Raw genomic sequence first — 15,257 nt, forward strand, 5'->3', positions numbered from 1 at the left:
CCCCAAACAGGCGCCAGAATGTGGCGACTAGGGGCTTTTCACAGTAACTTCATTTGAAGCCTACTTGTGACAATAAGCGATTTTCATTTTCATTTCAGGTGGGCCAGTAGTAAGAGCAAAGGGGGAGCTTCCTGCAGTCCATTGTCCTGCTGCTCTTCATGATGCACGGGGTGGGGGGGGGGGGGGGGGGGGGGGGGGGAGCACAGAGTATAGTGGACTTTTTTGTGGTTTTCCAAACCCCTCCTCCCCTCCTAGAATGTTGCAGGTAAACCCCAGAGGATTTTCTGGAAGGCACCACTGGATGGTGAGTGAGTTTCCTGCCTATTTCTGGTTGAATGCTATTGGAAGAAGGATCAGGCCCTGCAGTCACACTTCAGGATGTCAAATTGCTTTTTGTCTGTAAATTATCGGGCATTTTAACCAGTTTATTCGCAAAACATTTTACCCAGGTGCCTTTACTTATGAGACGAGCAAAGGACAAGACAGGTTCACGGTTTAACCTCACTCACACAAAATATGACTCCGATTCACGACTGAGCTCTAGGTATTACCCGCATTTAATGAAGAAAGCTCGCCAGGCTTTGATCATTCAATGTGGATATCTTCTCTGGGCTTGGAACCCAGGTTCCCTTCTTGAGATGGTTGTACCTGGGGACTCCCAAGTTATTGCTGATTATCTGTTGTGAGGTTCCTTCTTTTGTAAAGGATTTGCTAGCACTGAGTCAAAGGTATAAACCCACCCTTGGCCTAAGCTCCATTGTCCCATCCAAACTTAAACTCATTAATGGAAATAAACAGGATACTCCTGTTCAGCCATTGTGATTCGAGCAAGATCCATTGTCCTCTGAAACACTCTTGCCTGACCAGCTATTAGCCCATAATGGAGTCTGATGGCCCCTTTATTTGTCATTTGTCCTTCTACAAAGTTGATAACCTGGAAGTTAGTTACATATTCATAGCATGTTCTTGTTCTTTTGTGTAAATGGGTAATCACAAAGCCCATATAGCGATAACAAGTTTATGTGTTGACTTGAGTGCTCTTGCAGACAGTAAGTATTGATTCCAGCCAGGGCCTCATTTGGCAGTTTCTGCTGTTCCTGGCCTATGTGTCCTTTCAGCCTGTTTCCAGTACCACAGCCTCCAGGCTAGACGTCCAACCACAAGCCCCCTGCCTGGGCTTTATTGGAAGGAGGCAAGATCTGTACACTGCACCCTCCTACCTGACTACACAGGACCCTCCCTCACCACCAAAGGGGCATTCAATTCCACCCATTCAACTATTTTACTCCCGCCACAGATGCCTCCAGCATCCACAGTATTTTGTGCTTGTATTATTAATTCTTTCACTACAAATCTTTGCTGCTTTGAGGCCAGCGACACCAAAGAATCTTTTAACATTAAAAAAATCCTGCCACCTTACTGCTTCCAGTCCTAAATAAATCAAGTGATAACATGCATTGTTGCTTCATCTCAAACTGCTGATTTGAACCATTCAGTTTCCTATCCACAGCATGTGGAGACCAGTTATAGATGTTTTACATCAATATCTGACATGCTTCGCAGGGACATTTTAAAAATATTCATTTATGGGGTGTGGGTGTTGCTGGCTAGACCACCATAATATATTGCCAATCCTTATTGCCCTTGAGAAGGTGGTGGTGATGTGCCGCCTTGAACCGCTGAAGTCCATGTGGTCTAGATACACCCAGAGTGCTGTTAGGAAGGTAGTTCCAGGATTTTGACTCGATACATACTTGAAAATTGCCACATAGCATCTCACCGTAACATTATGCTGGCTTAAAATCTGTGGGCCTGTGGCAGCTCATCAACATTAAAGATCAACTGCTCCATAAAATTCTCTGAACTTTGTTGCATCACATACTCAAATAATAATGTATAACTTATCAATTGAGCATTAATGCTGACATTTAACATAACATTTTCAGTTCTTTGGGCGTACGTCAGATTTTCTTTTGAATACACCTGTCTTTTGTTATCTTCTACACTCATACTTAATTATGGTTTAATCATAATGGCATAAATTAAAGAAAGTTGCAGTGTAATAATTAACATGGGGTGAAGTTAATTCTTTGTCACTGAAGGTTTCTAGCTTTAGGATATAATAATTAAGTCGTAGCCTAATGTCTCTTGTCATGTGAGGTTATTTAAAACAAAAATGAGCATGAAATCACTTCGCTTCACAAGTACTTAAAGCCAAAAATAAAATCTGAAGGATAAAAATTAATTTAGTGTTTATCTCTTCTCAGACTTGTCACAGACCTGACAAAATTATGGTTTGGTAGTTGGTAGCTTGCTGTTACAGTAAAGGCTAATGAGCAGCTAACTATTATAATCAAAGCTAATTTTCTTTAAATATGTTGCACAGTTCACCTTTAATGTTGATGAGCCAATTTTAAATGTGTGGATAAAGGAGGACTTCTAATTCTGAAAAAAAAGTCATAACAGTTGAATTGGGTGAATAGTAAACAACCTAGTTATACGCATTGAAAAATGAACTACTGCAGCTACTTTTCTCGCATGTTGACTCCTTGTGATTTCATGGACAAGGACACCCTGATCCCTCTGTACTGCAGCATTCTGCAGACTCTCAGTTTTAAAATATTTCATGATTTTCTATTCTTCCTGCTGAAGTGAACAATCTCACATCCTGTTGGAGACTCTTTGCATCCTCACAATTTGTTTTCCTACTTATCGTCAGCAAATGTGGCTACGATGCAGTTGGTCCCTTTATCCAAGTCAATAATATCGATCATAAGTAGTTGAGGCCCCAACACCAATCCTTGTGGCACTCCATTACTTACTGTTTGCCATCCTGAAATCAAACCATTTGAAATAATAATAATGGATTCTAGTATTTTTCCATTGACTGATGTTAGGCTAACTGGCCTATAGTTCCCTGTTTTCTGTCTCCTGCCTTTCTTGAATAAAGTTGCGACAATTTTGTTTTTCAATCTGCTAGGATATTTCCAGAATTTAGAGAATTCTGGAAGATTATAACTAATCCATCCACTATCTCTGCAGTCACTATTAAGATCATAGGATGCACACCACCATGCTCAAGGGACTTGTTAGCCCGAAGTTTGATTACTTTTTCTCAAGTGACAGTGGTTTTGCACTATTCGCTGGGCCGATTTTTGTGTCTTCTAAAATACTTGTTCAAAGCCTCTGCCATTTCCTTGCTTCCCATTAATACTTTCCAAGTCTAACTTCTAAGTGATCATTGCTTACTTTAGCTCATCTTTTCCTTTTATAAACCTGTAGAAGCTTTTACTTTTTGTTTTTGGATTTCTTGTTTGTTTTCTTTCTTATTTCAATTTCACCATCTTTATTTTTTTTATTAATCCTTTGTTGGTTTCAAAATCTTTCCCAAAATTCTGGCCAACCACTAATCTTTGTACCAATTTCTTTCAATGTTATATATACTTCCTTAATTAGTCCTGGATGGTACATCCTTCTGGAAGAGTCTTACTTCCTCAAAGGAATATACCTTTGTTGAGAGATATACCTACTTAAATGTCTGTCACTGCAGACATAATCTTCCCATTTAACCTATTTACCAGTCCACTTCAGCCAACTCTTGACTTCAGATCCTTCTAATTGCCTTTTATTTTATTTCAGGGCATTAGTTGTGGACCCACATTTCTCACCCTCAAATTAAATGTGGAACTCCATCATGTCCTAATCACTCTTATGTACAGGATCCTTTAGTAGGAGGTCATTAATTGATCCTGTCTCATTACATCCTGTCTAAAATAACCTTGTTCCAGAATGTATTTTTCCGAAAGACTGTTCAGAATATTCTCTGAACTCACCTTCCAGGCTATCTTTGCCTATTTGATTAATCCAATCGATTTTAAAATTAAAGTCATCCATGATTATTTCAGTATCTTTCGTGCATGCCTCACTATTTATTAATGAATAACTTTTCCGACAGTATAGCTACTATTGGGGGTGTATAAACTACACCCAGCAATGATTTATTTATTTTGCTATTTCTTGGGCAGGATTCTCCCAGCCCTGGGCTGGACCGGAGAATCCCAGCGTCTGGGCCACAACGTCCCGACGTTCTCCGTGGCCGGCTCGCCGATTCTTGGGCCAGGATGGGCCGAGCGGCCATCGTGGAAATGCTGAGTCCCGCTGGCGTCGTCCACACCTAGTCAGCCGGCGGGAACTCAGCGTGGAAGGGTCAGGTGGCATCCTGTGGGGGGCCCCGACCCCGGGTTGGGGGTGGGGGGGGCTCCGATGTGGCCTCGCCCGCGATCGGGGCCCACCGATCAGTCCCTGGCTGGGGGCCTCCTTTCCGCCACGCCGACGCCTGTAGGCCTGCGCCATGTTGTGTTGGGGCCGGCGCATGTGCACATTAGTGCCGGCGTGGATCCCGCAGCGCCCGGTTCACGCCTGGATCGGCAGCTGGAGCAGCATGAACCACTCCAGCGCCCCCACTCGTCCCCCTAAAGGACGCAGCCTCCATCCGCTCCCACACCAACCCCTCCTCCACTGTCCATTTCCTAACGATTGTGATATTCGCTGCCCAGCAATAGTTCATCAAACTCGGCAATGTTAGCTGCCCTCTCCCCTCGCCCCCTCTCCAAAAACGCCCTCCTCACCTGTGGAGTACCCGCCCACACAAACCCCGTGATTATCCCATTCACCTTCCCAAAAAAGGACTTGGGAACAAAGATGGGGAGGTTCTGGAACACGAGCAAAAGCTTGGGCAGCACTGTCATTTTAACCGTCTGTGGGGCAGCACGGTGGCGCAGAGGATAGCACTGGTGCCTCGCGCGCCGAGGTCCCAGGTTCAGTCACAGCTCTGGGTCACTGTCCATGTGCAGGGTAGGTGGATTGGCCATGCTAAATTGCCCCTTAATTAGGAAAAATGAATTTGATACTCTTAATTTTAGATAAAACATTTTTTAACCGTCTGCACGCGCCCAGCCAGTGACAGCGGCAACACATCCCACCTTTTAAAGTCTACCTTCATTCCCTCCACCAGTCGTGCCAAATTCTATTTATGCAGCTGTGCCCAGCTCTGTGCCACCTGTATCTCGAGATACCGAAAACCCGCCCCACCACCTGGAACAGAAACTCTCTTCCTAGCCTCCTCTCTTCTCTAGAATTAATCGGGAACACCTCGCTTTTCTCAAGTTTAATTTATACTCCGAAAACTGGCCAAATTCCCTCAGGATCTCCATGCTCCAATCAAAGCTGCCCACTCGGTCCGAAATGTATCACAGAAGATCATCTGCATACAACGAGACTCCACCCCGCCCCGCCCAATCCCTCATTACCGCATTTCTTTAAACTTTCTCCTTCCCTACCCCAATCACCACCACCCATTTGAATGGCCCGCTGTACCACTGTTCAACAGCCAGTTTGCTCATTCTTCCTGCAGTCCCTGCTTTCATTCACACATTGCAAGAACCTCAAACCTGTTAGACAATTGCAAGGGCTGGGGCTTCTCCAGTGCTACGTGCCTCACTCACGGTCACAATCTTCCGTCCCTAATCACAGGTCAAATAAGGGTTGTGACTATCTCCTGCTTCCAGTTAACGTTCCCCCTCCCTGTTACATCAAAGCTCGGACACCGACTTGTCAACTTTGAGCCAAGTTCATTAAGCTGTAGTCACTTAGCCACAGATGTAGCTGTTGTGGATCATGCAGGTAGCCACCACCACTCATATGCTGCAGCTGCAACACACCACCTGCTTGCCATTTATTCTGTGTTTTATTTAACTAATTAGGTTTAGAAATATCACAGTGATTCTCTGTGATTTATATCAAAGCGATTTTACTAATTAAGCTATATATTTAACACAATACTTATATTTCTCTGGTACCTGTCAATAGAAAAAAAACCTCACCAACCACTCCCTTCCTGCCCTCCTATTTAATGCTTCCTGTCTTCAGCTCTCCGGCCCTGCTGCTGGTCTCCTGCTCCCTCGCTAGGACCACTCCATTTTTTTGTAAAAGATCAGAGGTCTTTACTCACGACATTGAATTTCCTCAACTACCAAATATTTCTCAGTGTGTCAGATAAATGCAGCTTTGCCTGGATGAGACCACAGCATATCAAATTTGAGTGGTTTTGCTACATTTTTATTGGGTAATTTTATTGCAGGTGTCTGCAAGTTTTTTGTGGTAGATTTAAAAAGATAATGTTGCTGTTGGGGATTGTAGTTATTTAATTCAGTCGTCAGTAAACTACAAGAATTAACATGCTGTATGTGCCGATCTTCAACGCCCATCGTGTAAATGAAACATTCAGTATTTGGCTGGTAAACATAGATAGTTTACCCATTTGACAGTGATACTACATTAAAATGTTTACTGTTTTCTTTTGATTCAGACAACATTACTCCATTTCTGGGAAAAGACATCTCACACGATGGCAGCTATTCATGAAAGTTTCAAAGGCTACCAGCCATATGAATTTGCAATGTTGAAGGTAAATGTATATTTGAATTTGGATGTTTGTTATCGTTACATCATTTTTTTTTTCAAAAGCTATTCACTGTTTTATCATCTTCCCTCCTATCTGTGTTTCTAAAAAAAAGGTTCACATCTCCTTTCAAGATTTGTGTAAATTTGTTTAACCTGAAAACACAAATAAATAAGTATTAAAATAATACTCCAAAGTACAACCTAAAATGTAAGGAAAGAGGACCCAAGAATGAGTTTCAAGTCACTTGTACGTTTAGAAGTAGGTTTAGTTTCAAAATACTTTGTGTGTGCAAATTATGCTTTATCAGTTGTTGATATTTTCAGTCCTGAATACGGTTCCTCACAAATTAGCACAAGTTCCAGTGCTTGAACTTTCATATCTATAATTTAGGAAGTAGTATGATGACCACATTTTTTATTCATTCATGAATATGTGCATTGCTGGCTGGACCAGCATTTATTGCTCATCCTTAATTGTCTTTGAGAAGATGGTGATCAGTTGCCTTCCTGAACTGCTACAGTCTGTGTAGTGAAGGCACTGACATAGAACAGTTAGTTAGGGGAATTCTAAGATTTTGCTAGTCATGTTGAAGGATTGGAAATATATATCCAAGTCAAGATAGTGTATGATGAACTGTTTTAGAAAACACTGATTTGTTCTCAGCTGGGGCACTGTCTCCAATTCTAGGCACCACACTTGAGCAAGGATGTGAAGACTTTAGAGGGGTTGCAGACTAGGTAAACTGGGGTCCTCTCCTTAAAGAAGAAAGAAGAGATGATTAAGAGGAGCTGTAAGGCTCATTTAAATTTTTGTTTTATTAATTTACAGGATGTGTGCATCGCTAGTTAGGCCAACATTTATTGTCCATTCCTAGTTACACTTCGGAAGGTGGTGGTGAATTGCTGCAGTCCTTGAAGTGTAGATACACCCACTGTGCTGCTAGGGAGAGAGTTCCAGGATGTTGCCCCAGTGACAGTGAAGGAGTGGTGATATATTTCCAAGTCAGGGTGGTGAGTGACTTGTAGGGGAAACTCCAGGTGGTGGGGTTCCCAGGTATCTGCTGCTCTTGTCCTTCTAGATGGTAGTGGTTGTGAGTTTGGTAGGTGCTGTCGAAGGAACCTTGGTGAGTTACTGCAGTACGTCTTGTAGATGGTACACACGACTGCCCCTGTTCGTGGATGGTGGAGGTTTGAATATTTGTGGAAGGGGGAGCAATCAAGCAGGCTACTTTGTCCTGGATGGTGTCGAGTTTCTTGAGTGTTGTTGGAGCTGCACTTGTCCAGGCAAGTGGCGGGTATTCCATTACACTCACGACTTATGTCTTGTAGATGGTTGACATGCTTTGGGGATCAGGAGATAAGTTACTCGCCATAGGATTCGTAGTCTTTGACCTGCCCTGGTAGCCACAGTATTAATGTAGCTAGTACAGTTCAGTTTCTGATCAATGGTAACTAACCCTCAGGATGTTGATTGTGGGAGATTCAGCGATGGCAATGCCGTTGATTGTCAAAGGGCAGTGGTTAGATCCTCTCCTGTCGGAGATGGTCATCGCCTGACACTTGTGTGGCCCGAATGTAACTTGCCACTTGTCAGCCCAAGCCTGGATTTTGTCCAGGTCTTGCTGCATTTGGACATGGACTGCTTCATTATCTGAGGAGTCACGAATGGTGCTGAACATTGTGCAGTCATCCGCAAACATCCGGCGCCTGTTTGGGTACACAGAGGGAAAATTCAGAATGTCCGATTCACCTAACAACACATCTTTCAGGACTTGTGGGAGGAATCCGGAGCACCCGGAGGAAACCCACGCAGACAAGGGGAGAACAGGCAGACTCTGCACAGACAGTGACCTGGGAAAGGTGGGAATCGGACCTGGGTCACTGGCACTGTGAAACAACAGTGCTAATCCATCCTCACTACTGACATTATGATGGAAGGGAGGTCATTGATGAAGCAGCTGAAGATGGTTAGGCCTAGGACACTTCCCCAAGGAACCCCTGCAGTGATGTCCTGGAATTGAGGTGATTGACCTCCAACCACCACAATCATCTTCCTTTGTGCCAGGGGTGACTCCAACCAGCAGAGAGTTTTTCCCCTGACTCCTATTGACTCCAGTTTAACTAGGGCTTCTTGATGCCATACTGGGTCAGATACTGCCTTGATGTCAAGGGCAGTCACTCTCACCTCAAATTTGGCATTCAGCCCTTTTGCCCATGTTTCAACCAAGGCTATAATGAGGTCAGGAGCTGAGTGAACTTGGCGGAACCCTCACACTGGCTGCTGAAATTCCCCCTCATTGCCAGCTGTTCTGCACTTGACCACGGTCAGAACCAAAGAATATACAACTCATGGATTTCTGTAACTCAACAGGCAGGGTTTCCATTTAACTTATACTGCACACTCTCACAGATTTGAGTGCAAAGTCTTGATCTAAAGCCTGTGAACCTGACTGCTGATGCCACCCGTGTCACCTCTTAAAAGGGCCACTGCCTGATAACATATAATACTTAACAGGCATTGAACCCCATTTAGGGGCACATCCTCTCTTCTGGAATAGCAAGATTGCACCGGGCAGAACACAGGCAGAGAACCACCCCCTATATCTACTGTTTTGAATCAGTGATGGAGGAAAATGATGACTGCACTCACGGAAAGACACCAATCAAGTGAACTCCTCTGTCTTGGATGGACTATTATTGCACTGCATCAGTCTAGGCAAGTGCTGAGTGTTCTATCACACTCTTGATGTGCGTCTTTTTAATGGTGATGGTGGAGATGCACCAGTCATTGCAAAGTATCTATCCATTTCCAGTGGTCCCTTAGCTTCCAGAGGGGAAATTGAAAAAGTGGCTTCTGTGGATTTGTGTTTCCCCTCGCAGCACAGCAGGATAACACACTGAGAACTTTCACTTCTGTGAGGTGGGTGCCTCTGTACTTTTATTCATGAGGTGTGGGATAATTGCCAAGGCCAGCATTTATTGCCTATCCCTAATTGCTTTTGAGAAGGTGGTGGTGAACACCCTCTTGAACCTCGGCAATTCCTATGTTGTAGATGCATCCACAGTAGTGTTATGGAATTCCAGGTTTTTGATTCAAGCACAGTGAAGAATGGTGTTGAGCTTCTCGTGTGTTATTGGAGCTGCCGTCATCCAGGCAAGTGGAGAGTATTCCTTCACACTCCTAATTTGTGCATTTTAGATGGTGGACAGGCTTTGGGGAGTCAGGAGATGAATTACTAACCACAGAATTCGAAGCCTCTGACCTTCTCTTGCAGTTACAGTATTTAGTGGCTGGTCCAGTTAAGTTTCTGGCCAATGGTCAATCCTCCAGCTTGTTGACAATGGGGAATTCGGTGATGGTAATGCTGTTAAATGGAATGCGGTGATGGCTTGATTATTGTTGGTTGAGACGAAAGGGTGAAAGTCCTGCTCACTGCCCTTCTGAAGGTGTAAAGATGTTACAGATTTTTTTTCCCTTGTGTATTTATTTTAGCTTCCAAATAATGTAATATTTACTTACATTTTTTAAACCCCATTGTTGGATTTAACTTTCATATTTTTAAAAAAATGTATTTTCAAAGCTGCTAATAATTATACCTTTAGCTTCCACTGATCCACCAACTATTCTGTGGCTGAGATTGACATTTTTTGAAATGTATAAATCCTGCTTCTAATTAAAATTCAATGTGTTTGAAGCACTTTTTCATCCATTCATTGCTTCCCTCATTTCTGTTTACTTGATCATATTACAGAAGGGGATTTATTTTCTGAACAAAAGGATAACTATAGAGTCATAGAAATTTGCAGCATATTGGAGGTGATTCAGCTAGCCATGCCTCTGCCAGCTGTCTGAAAGTTCAGTTGTATCTAGTCCACATAAAAGTTTCAGCTTGATGGGGACCTAACCCAGTCACTATGGTGAGTCTCTGCAGGTCCTCCAATATTATATGATACATTCCAACCACATTGTCCAGCTCTCTCTAATCCTTTTTAATCCAAAGATAATTTCAGGTTTGTTCTCAAAGTGGCACATGATGCCTTTGTGAGTGAAGAAGAGATACGCACCCAATGGATGCAGTGCATTCAGTACGAGTCACTGTGAGACAAATGCATCACATAGCATAATAATTGGGGTAAGGAAGCAGGAATACATATGCTGAGCATAGCAAATGAAGGCTAGATGCTGCTGAAAGTGAGGAGCTTAAACAATAGTATGTAATTGATTCAGTAAATGTACACACTTCTTTGTGAACTGGTTAGGACATTAAACTTTCTGCACTGCATTCAGAAACTGAGACCTGGCTTTGCTTACCACTCCCTTGTCATCTACCTACAACCATGCCTCCTTGGTGAGAGTCACAGGATTGTTCCTCCCAGAGGAAAAGAATGATGATCCTCCTCTGCCATCATTGTTGCCATCATCGCCGCCACCTTAAATAATAATAATCTTCACAAGTAGGCTTACATTAACGCTGCAATGAAGTGTGGGTGCTGCCTTTATTCTTGCTGCACCATCCAGCCTGAGCACCTATAATTTTCTTTTGTGCAACTGTCCCTTGCATTCAGCTGAGATTGCATTAGCGAGGTTTGCTTCAATCTTGATACAGTTTGTTACTTAAAAATAGACAGGCAGGAACTTTCTAACCCCCATGGCTAGCGAGCCATTGAAATCTCCATTCATATTGGCAGAACTGGAAGCCCCAACAGGCATGAGGGTCTGGAAAATTCCAGCCACAGTCCAAAATTAATTGGTGTAATTGAGTTGAGATTGAAGATACCACCTACTCAGTTGAAACCTGGAGCAGCCCTTACTCTGCATCATAATATTGAGCCACATTCATAACAATATCGGGCATGGTTTCTGAAGAGGGTTGATATCATATCCACTGGAGACATTTGTCAACAATTTCTTGCTGAATATCGCATGATGCTGGCCGTGGGTTTCCCTGTGTCATCTCCTCTCTTGGGTGCCCTTGTCATGATCAGGAATCAATGGTTTCTCTTCACCTTGAGTCGATAAAACACCTGAGGCGGAGGGTCTGTGGTATTTTACGTGCAAAGTATCGGCAGTCCCCCTCACCAGTGCTGCAACCAGTGAGGGGCTAGTAAAACTCCCGGCTACCACAAAATAAATGGGTGGAGAATGGCCACGTCCTTGGCCGCACATAGCAACGACCTGCAGCCGTCGCACCGTAAAACATGGCGCTGGCCGTGCGCAGACCCATCCTGCCAGAGAGTGCCCGTCTGGCCACCCCCTCCCCACCCCATGGCCACCCCCACCAGTCTCTCTTTCTCCCCCCCCCCCCCCCCCCCAGCCAGCAGCATGGCTCCCAACGGAATGTGGTGGCGCTGGACACAGTCCGCAGCCGCCACACCGGGTTACTGCACGGCTGAGACCAGAAGTGAACCGTGTCATCGTGAACCCGGACCATCAGGGGCGGAGCATTAGGGGACAAGTCTTCAGGTGACGCGCTAAGGCCGCCCCTGCGGTGCGATGATGCTGTTTTGGAGGGGGCAGAGTATACGAAACCCGCGTCAAACAGGTGTCGCCCCCGATTTTGGCATCAGAAGGGATTCTCCACCCGATCGGCAATTATGAAATCGGCTTTGGGGAACGGAGAATCTCGCCCCTGAAATTTGTCTTAGCCCAAAACTTTACTTTATGCAAATGCTACCGTAAGTTTGGACATCCTTATATTATGCTGATCCACTGATCTATTCAGATGCAAAAGTCGGACTTATTTTAAAAAATGAATTTTCTTAAGGCATTTATAAATATATACATAAAACACGATCCAAAACCAAGAAAAAGAGACCAAGCTGGAAATCACATAGCCAATAAATAGCACCCCACCACCCCAACCCTACTGCTGACTTCTTAACTATCCGTGAAGAAGTCAATGAACAGCTTCCATTTCCGGACCAACCCCTCCACAGACCCTCTCAAGGCAAACGTAATCTTTTCCAGCTTCAGGAATTCTGCAAGGTCACTTGCGCACTACAAGCCTCCCCCCACATCCCCGCTCCTGCAGCACATTCTTTACCCACATAAACAAACCCCAAAATCAGGACGTTGACTTTCCTGAAAAGGCCTTTGGGATAAAAATCGGGAGGTTCTGAAAAGCAAATCTGAACCTCGGGAGCACCGTGATTTTAACGGTTTGCAGCCGCCCCGCAAGCAACAGCAGGAGCACGTCCCACCTCTTATAATCCTTCTTCATCTGCTCAACCAGCCATGCCAGGTTCAATTTGTGCAAATGTTCCCATCCCCGCCCAAACTCCCCTCCTGTCCCCTTGCTTGAATCAGGAAACCTCACTTTATACCTGGAAAACCAACCAAACTCCTCCAAGGTGTCCATAATGCCCCTAATGGCACCCAACGGGTCAGAAATGTGAAGTAGCAAGTTGTCCGCGTATAACAAAACTCTAATGCTCCACCCTCCCCCTACACTATCCCTTTCCAACTTCTTGATGCTCTAAGCGCCATTGCCTGTGGCTCTATCACCAGGGCAAAGCCAAAGCTGGACTTGAGTAAAGGCATTTCCTTCTTGGAATTGCAATGCCCCTATTGGTGTTGAACAGGTGTTCAATAATGATGTGTACATTACATTAAGCTTCACTGAACCTGTTATCATTCTTGGCCCAGGATTAAGACAATGGTATCATTGGCCATGGTTGAAGTAGGTAGCCATGGTCACCAAGCAATGATCCTGACACATTTCTACAGCTGAATACCGTAGGTACCTTTGATCATCAGAAAATACAACAATATTAGGGCAGCACGGTAGCATGGTGGTTAGCATAAATGCTTCACAGCTTCAGGGTCCCAGGTTCGATTCCCGGCTGGGTCACTGTCTGTGCGGAGCCTGCACGTCCTCCCCGTGTGTGCGTGGGTTTCCTCCGGGTGCTCCGGTTTCCTCCCACAGTCCAAAGATGTGCGGGTTAGGTGGATTGGCCATGCTAAATTGCCCGTAGTGTCCTAAAAAGTAAGGTTAAGGGGGGGGTTATTGGGTTACGGGTATAGGGTGGATACGTGGGTTTGAGTAGGGTGATCATGGCTCGGCACAACATCGAGGGCCGAAGGGCCTGTTCTGTGCTGTACTGTTCTATGTTCTATTGCAGCTTCCAATTAGCAAGCAAATAAGATGGCTGACATCACTCACAAGCTCCATATTCATAAAATGTAAACCCTGTTTAAAATCAGGGCATTTTCAGGCAGGGCTTTTAATAACAACACTGTACTTGTGGAAATCGTGACATTGAATAGATTTCAAGTGCTCAATCCCTGCTGTTTCCATTGGAAAATAGAAGAAATCTGTTGTCTGCCTGAATCGGGCTAATTGACATATTTAAGCCCAAATTATACATACATCCATATATCCAGTTGTATAAAGAAAAGTTACTTTTGCATACACTGCATAGTCCCTGTTAGAAATGCCTAATGGAAAGAAATTTCAGATGTGATGCCAACAGCAGGCAAAGATCAGTAACTGTTTATGAATAAACCACACTTCATTCACTGCATTCAATTCTATATATAGCCTCCTTGGTCTGTGCTACCTGTAGCATTGGCACCATACTTCAAGGTGGAGCTATGCACATAATGCTGGTTTCTTCGGGTTTCCCTCTTCCTCTCAATGTCCACATCCAAACTCTTCCCAAAGCTTAGGGGCATTGCAATTCCAAGAAGGAAATGCCTTTATTTCCAAGGTTACTTCTCCTTTAAATTGTTTCTGAATAGCAGCAACTCCCTTTTGATCTAATACTCAATATTGTAGTGATGGAAGTTTATTTCAGTCTTCAAATTCCTGCAGGAACTTCGCTTGCACTGGTCTCAAGCTGTCATGACCCTGCTGTCCCAGCATGCCCTATTGGTGTGTGATGCTCTCATGGGGCAGGAACTCAGCCATAAAACAGTAGAATAACGGGAACTACATAGCCATGCCACTCTGCATCAGAAGGTGACGGCAGGGTCGGGGGAAAACCCATGTTATGGTAAGGCCATTTGTGACTTTGACAAGAGGCATTTTGGCAATGTGGCAGGGCAGAAACCTGATTGGAAAGATTTAAACATGGAGTTTTGGGGAAATGGGTTTGGGTTTCAGAGGTAGAAAGTGAGGTTAGAGATGGGGAGCTGGTTTACATGGAAGGTGGGGTCATGGGTTGGTTTTATGAGGAGAAGGGTGATGAAGGCCATTTCAAAGGTGAGAGGGGTAGCACTTGAAGAGAGAGAACTGTTAGCAATTTGATTAATGTGGAACTAGGAGGGGAATGGGTAGTCAGCAATCTAGTAGGAATAGGGTTGAGGGAGCAAATCTTGTGGGCAAGGTAACCCTGGATAGGGCATGAGGGGAGATAAGAGAGAAACTAGAGAAAGATGTAAGTTTTGAGTTAGGGTAGGGCTGAACATTAGAAGACGCTTAGCCCGATGGACTTATAGAAGGATGGAACAGTGGTTAACACTGTTGCCTTACAGTGTCAGGGACCTGGGTTCAATTACAAACTTGGGTAAGTGTGTGTGGGGTTTGCATTTTCTCCCCGTGTCTGTGTGGGTTTCCTCCGGGTGCTCCGGTTTCCTCCCACAGTCCAAAGATGTGCAGGTTAGGTGGCTTGGCAGTGCTTAAAGTGCCCTTTAGTGTCCAAAGATGTGCAGGTGGGGTTACAGGGGATAAGGCTAGGAGGGTGGGGAATGGGCCTAGATAGGATGCACTTTTGGAGATTCGGTGCAGACCCGATGGCCGAATGGCCTCCTTCTGCATTGTAGGCATAATCCAAAAGAGGCGGCTGATCAGAAG

At 44.5% G+C, this 15,257-nt stretch overlaps 1 protein-coding gene across 9 annotated transcripts in view; it reads left to right on the forward strand.

Annotated features, from left to right (window-relative positions):
- ica1 (islet cell autoantigen 1) overlaps nucleotides 1-15,257 on the forward strand; it is a 272,925-nt gene that overhangs the window by 103,636 nt on the left and 154,032 nt on the right. For all 9 annotated transcript variants that reach the window (XM_038797509.1, XM_038797513.1, XM_038797517.1 and 6 more), the window contains one exon: nucleotides 6,368-6,466. In XM_038797509.1, the coding sequence (XP_038653437.1) occupies nucleotides 6,368-6,466 (99 nt within the window). The remainder of the gene's footprint in view (nucleotides 1-6,367; nucleotides 6,467-15,257) is intronic.

The sequence above is a fragment of the Scyliorhinus canicula genome, chromosome 5 (genome assembly GCF_902713615.1).
Source record: "Scyliorhinus canicula chromosome 5, sScyCan1.1, whole genome shotgun sequence".
In the NCBI taxonomy this organism is placed as follows: Eukaryota; Metazoa; Chordata; class Chondrichthyes; order Carcharhiniformes; family Scyliorhinidae; genus Scyliorhinus; species Scyliorhinus canicula.